We start from the raw sequence: 6,000 nt of genomic DNA on the forward strand, positions 1-6,000 counted from the left end.
CTATATCCCTCCCTCTATCTCTTCCTCCGCTTCAACTCTCCCCACCGCCATGGCGGTTAAGGGAAACCCTCCTCTATCGCCCAGAAGTTGTCACACAATTTAATAAAACAATTGTAGATTTCTTGGCCATTATTGATACTTCTGAGGTTTCGATCTTAACCCCCTGCGAGACCTCGAAAGTGGTGGTTAGAGGTGAATTCATTACGATATCTGTGGCCGACAATAGAATTCATAGGGAGAAGAGAGACCAACTGTCCTTCTAGGTCGCACAATTTGAGCGCATCCATAAATGCAGCGGACCCCCCGGGTGTGGCGCCAGTTAGAGGCGACGAGAAAACAGTTGGCAAGCATAGACCTCGATAGAGCTGAATATGCTGCCCTTAGACTCCACCATTCCTTTTATAATGCTGGAAATAGGTGTGGCTATTAGCAAATAGGCTCCAGGTCCAGCATCAGGCCGCAAATATCCAGACAATTGTAGCCAGGAATTGTCGAGAATGCACTACAGATGGCCAGATTGCCTCAGCATTTCAAGACTTCTATACAGACCTCTATGCTAGGCATCACCTACCAGAGGATGCTCTGGGTAGCTTTTCAGAGGGAGCCCGTACCTCTAAACTTACAACATCACAAGCGTCCAAGTTAGACCTCCTGATCAGAATTGACGAGGTGATCTATGTCATCTCGAAGCTGAAGTTGCTTAAACCACCAGGCCCAGGCGGCTTCTCAGCTGTCTTTTATAAAACCTTGGTGCCAGTAGTGGTTTTGGTTTGATTTCCTGGGGTTTATGGAGCCTGGAGTTGATGGGCTGTACAGGAAGTGGTGTACAGGAAGTTGTCTCAGTAGTGGTTTTAGTCTGATTTCCTGGGGTTTATGGAGCCTGAAGTTGTTGGGCTGTACAGGAAGTGGTGTACAGAAAGTGGTGTCACTAGTGGTTTTGGTTTGATTTCCTGTGGCCAGTAGGAGTGGGTATCTTGTTGAAAATGTTTATGGAGCCTGGAGTTGATGGGCTATACAGGAATATGTTAATCTTGGTGTATTTTCTGAAATAAAAGTACTAGAAGGGTTCGAGAAATGGGGTAGGATATTTCTGGAGGACGGGGCACAGATGGAGAACTCTTCGTGTTGGTGTTTTTCCTGGGTCACCCTCTTGATCCTCAGGCAGTGGCGAGTCATGCGCAATGACACTTAGACAAGGGTCTTTCTAGAAGATGGGATCACAAATGAAGAATGCTTCTTGGGGGTCTTTCTTAGGTCACCCTCTTGATCCTCAGGCAGTGACGGGTCATGTGCGTTTACCCTTAGTGGAGGGTATTTCTAGAGCATGGGGGCACAGGAGGAGAATGCTTCTTGTACATTGTCTTTCCTGGGTCACCCTCTTGGTCGGCAGGCAGTGACGAGTTATGTGTGTTAACCCTTATACAGGGGTACTTCTAGAGCACAGGGGCACAGATAGAGCATTCTTCTCGTTGGGGTCTTTCCTAGGTCACTCTCTCCATCCTCAGGCAGTGACGAGTCATGCGCATTGACACTTAGACAAGGGTCTTTCTAGAGGATGAGATCACAGATGAAGAATGCTTCTTGGGGGGTCTTTCCTAGGTCACTCTCTCGATCCTCAGGCGGTGACGAGTCATGTGCGTTTACCCTTAGTGAAGGGTATTCCTAGAGCATGGGGGCACAGGAGGAGAATGCTTCTTGTACGTTGTCTTTCCTGGGCCACCCTCTTGATCCTCAGGCGGTGACGAGTTGTGTGTGTTAACCCTTATACAGGGGTACTTCTAGAGCACAGGGGCACAGATAGAGCATTCTTCTCGTTGGGGTCTTTCCTAGGTCACTCTCTCCATCCTCAGGCAGTGACAAGTCATGTGCATTGACACTTAGACAAGGGTCTTTGTAGAGCACAGGGGCAGAATTCTTCTTGTTGGAGGTCTTTCATAGGTCACTCTCTCGATCCTCAGCCAGGCAGTGAAGAGTTGTGTGTGTTAATCCTTGGCAACCATAGATCGGCCTTAAGATGGCCTGACACAGTGAGTCTTTCTATGTGCTATGGGAGAGAGGGACACTTCCTCTTCAAGGGGGGAGGATGTGGTTGAGGTCCTTGTGGTAACTTGGGTGGGCTCATGCAGGCCAGCCTTCAGTGGAGCCTTGTAGGTTAGTGGGCACTAAAGCGCAGCTCCCTTCAGTAGACCAAGGACCTTATGGCATGTAACAGCTGAAGGTGATAGTGTGAAGGCCGTGTAGGGCAGGCGCTGCGTCCCTTTGACCTCTGTCAGTCAGTGTAACTCAAGAGAGCCACCTACGCTACTGCCTTGTGTTGGTCACATGCCTCTCAGGGCAGGGTCTCCATCCATCTTGTATCAGCTCGTACCATTCCTCAACTTTGTGCATTGCATGAACATTTTTGACCTACTCTTTAGCTGCTCCTCACCACATTTTCTTATAATGTTTATCTCTTTTGATAATATTAACAAATGTGTTCTTTAAACTCTTCTTTCTCTAGAAAGCAAGGGTGTGGATTGCAAAGCAGCAGTGGCTAACCTCAATGTGACTGTCAAAGGTGTCCGCACAGCCAAGGATGCGAGGCGGGATGCTGTGGTGATGATGAAACCCGTTGCCAAGTTAGAGGAGTTCCTAGTGGCTGCCCCACGCTCTATCGCCGTCCTAGCAGACCTGGCCCAGCTCTCATCCACCCACGAAGACTCTGCAATCCACCTGCAGCCACCAAAAGGTGGCTTCAAATACATGAAATACCCAGAGTCCTTCTCTGCTTCCTTGATGCAGGTCAGCAACGCTACCTGGTCTGCGTTCAACACGGCAAACAAAAACATGGACCAAATACGGCTTTGGTCGGCTTCCATACCAAAAGCCACTGTAAATATAGTGCATGTTTTGTTCCTGAAATCTTCAATGGTTAACACCTTACTCCCAAGACAACTAAAAAGACTGCTCGGTGTATCCCAAAAATGCACATCATTGGCTCGGTCAGTGGGAGCAGGTTTTAGATCAGCCAATCATCTAACGCAGGAAGTAATCGAAGCTTACAGGAACTCAAGGAAGGCGAGCAAGATGACGAGAAGCAACCTGAACAATACCTTGGTGAATGTAACTGTGAGAGCAGAGGCTTCAAACAAGTCTTCAGTGTACCCAAAGCACTCCTTAAAAAAACTAGTGACTGTCTTCAAGCAATCAATGGGTCAAGTACCTTCCATGAGGAACTCCACCGCTCTCAATCTTCTCCGACAGTCCATCAATGACTTAGTGGAGACGGTTAAAACTGTGCAGCACGGTCACAACTACACTTCCAACGTCTCTGTGAAGCACTTGTTGTACCACCAAGCCGCCAAAGTCAGTGACATTGCCAATCTGGTTCACATGATCACGGCTACCTACTGCGAGGTGTCCCAGCGCTACCTGATGGACCATGTGAGCGCTTTGGGAAGGTTCACCGGCATGAGCCCCTCAAACCCTGCCTTCCAGGAGGAGCACCAGAAGTTACAAACAGGGATCAGGAAGGATCAGGACGCAATCAAAAAGATAATAACTGCTAAAAAAAAGATGTTTGAGTCCAACGTACAGGCGAGAGTTCATTGGATAAATTGCCAGTTGGGTGCAGCCTTCCCATACACGTCCACAGGTGTGGCACAGACCATTCCAGCCACTACAGTGGCGATGCCAGGGAAACCTGATTCATAAGATGCATGACCAGGTGGGCCCTCTGACGAGGGTCAGCAGGATCCGGCCATGCTCTATGGGAATATTTCAGTCTAGTCTTCTGCTTGCCTTTCTTGAGTTACTTTTGATCCATATGGATTTGCCTAAACTTTTCTGGGTGATGGTTACTTTCAATCCATATGGGTTTGCTTACAATTTTCTGGGTAAGGGTTACTTTTAATCCATATGGATTTAGTTTCAGTTTTCTGGGTAAGGGTTACTTTTAATCCATATGGATTTGGTTTCAGTTCTCTGGGTAAGGGTTACTTTTAATCCATATGGATTTGGTTACAGTTCTCTGGGTAAGAGTTACTTTTAATCCATATGGATTTGGTTTCAGTTCTCTGGGTAAGGGTTACTTTTAATCCATATGGATTTACTTACAGGTCTCTTGTTGAGGGATTTTCTTGTACTGTTTGAGTTGATCACAGGAAGAACTTTACGTTGTGAAGAACTACATTTCTCTTTGTTTTACTCCAGAAATCTGTGTTGCCCTTATATACAAACTGTGATTACTTTTGAGAGTGGAATATTACCCGGTTGCCAGTCACTCCAGTGAACGGTTCAACGGAGAGGCCTTGACTCCTGTCTGCGATATGTAAATGGATCACAGCGGTTTATGTATCAAGGGTAAACTTTTTATTTTTCAGTGCAACACAGCACAGCAACCAAAGGCGCTGCACTCTGCAAAGAGGAGAAAGCAGCGCACAGCAACATTTATTAACAAACATTGGTAAAACCAATAAGTCTGGGTCTGGCAGCCAGCTTTTTGTCTTTGTCAATGGTTGTTTTGTTTTGTCATGGTTTTTGCAAAACATTATTGTTGGAGGACCTGTCGGGTTCTCATCAATGTAAAAAAATGTCTAAAAATAAAAATAATTTTTGGTCTCAAAGCACACACTGCCATAGTAGTCCCGGCTCTAAAGGGAAGTGATTTGTATGTGCATATGGTCCTGTGCAAGGGCAAAATGCTGTCACTCGCAGCGTGGCTAGCCAATGGCTTAGGTGGGCTGACACATTACTCCATGCTGTAGGCTATAGCGGGAAGAAGTACTGATGGACTGATGGATGAAGAGTGTTCGCTGAATGCCAACATAATGAAATGTATTATGTGAATAGTTTTAGTACAATAAAAAGATCTTGGCTAACATCAGATCTAATAATGACCCGCTCTTGCTCTCTTCCGCTGTGCTGGCAGACAGATAGGCTGCCTAGCACCACACACACCATTGTGTAGAGGCATCCACATGTCTGTGAATGTCTGGAAGAAAGCCTGTGTCTGAAAAGAAGCCTGTGAATGTCTGGAAGAAAGCCTGTGTCTGAAAAGAAGCCTGTGAATGTCCGGAAGGAAGCCTGTGTCTGGAAAGAAGCCTGTGGATGTCTGGAAAGAAGCCTGTGAATGTCTGGAAGGAAGCCTGTGTCTGGAAAGAAGCCTGTGAATGTCTGGAAGGAAGCCTGTGTCTGGGAAGAAGCCTGTGAATGTCTGGAGGGAAGCCTGTGGATGTCTGGGAAGAAGCCTGTGAATGTCTGGAAGGAAGCCTGTGAATGTCTGGAAGGAAGCCAGTGAATGTCTGGAAGGAAGCCAGTGAATGTCTGGTAAGAAGCCTGTGAATGTCTGGAATGAAGCTTGTGAATGTCTGGTAAGAAGCCTGTGAATGTCTGGTAAGAAGCCTGTGAATGTCTGGAATGAAGCCTGTGAATGTCTGGAATGAAGCCTGTGAATGTCTGGCAAGAAGCCTGTGGATGTCTGGCAAGAAGCCTGTGGATGTCTGGAATGAAGCCTGTGTCTGGAAAGAGGGTTCTTGCATTGCACCACTTTGTAAATGTGGCTTGAGGATTTTGGCCTTGTTGGGCCACATTAGCGTCAAGGAGGACACGAGGAGCACGAGGAGGTGCCAGGGGCTTTTTAAAAAGCCCCTTAATATCCCTTTGGTTCAAGATAGTGCCAAGCTGCACAAAGCGCTATTTGCACCATGACTTTGTGCCACTTTTCACGAGTTTGCACCAGCATGAAGCCTTGGTAAATCTGCACCACGTCTATCTGTGACAAAAAGATATACTTGAAGCGCTGATGCCTCCAGTAGGGGCCTGAGCTTTGCCTAGTGCAAGCATGGAAGACTGAACTGGCACTTACACCGCCCGACCAGTGCAAGCGGCATGCACTGGCACTCACACCGCCCGACCAGTGCAAGCATGGAAGACTGAACTGGCACTTACACCGCCCGACCAGTGCAAGCAAGGAAGACTGAACTGGCACTTACACCGCCCGACCAGTGCAACCGGCATGCA

At 47.4% G+C, this 6,000-nt stretch overlaps 1 protein-coding gene across 1 annotated transcript in view; it reads left to right on the forward strand.

The window, feature by feature from the left end:
• LOC138257206 (uncharacterized) overlaps nt 1–3,715 on the forward strand; it is a 46,345-nt gene extending 42,630 nt beyond the window's left edge. Inside the window, exon 6 of the mRNA XM_069205892.1 lies at nt 2,501–3,715. Coding sequence (XP_069061993.1) covers nt 2,501–3,693 — 1,193 coding nt within the window. The 3' untranslated portion in view covers nt 3,694–3,715. The remainder of the gene's footprint in view (nt 1–2,500) is intronic.
• The last annotated feature ends 2,285 nt before the right edge of the window (nt 3,716–6,000 follow it).

Source organism: Pleurodeles waltl, chromosome 1_2 (assembly GCF_031143425.1).
Source record: "Pleurodeles waltl isolate 20211129_DDA chromosome 1_2, aPleWal1.hap1.20221129, whole genome shotgun sequence".
Lineage (NCBI taxonomy): Eukaryota > Metazoa > Chordata > Amphibia > Caudata > Salamandridae > Pleurodeles > Pleurodeles waltl.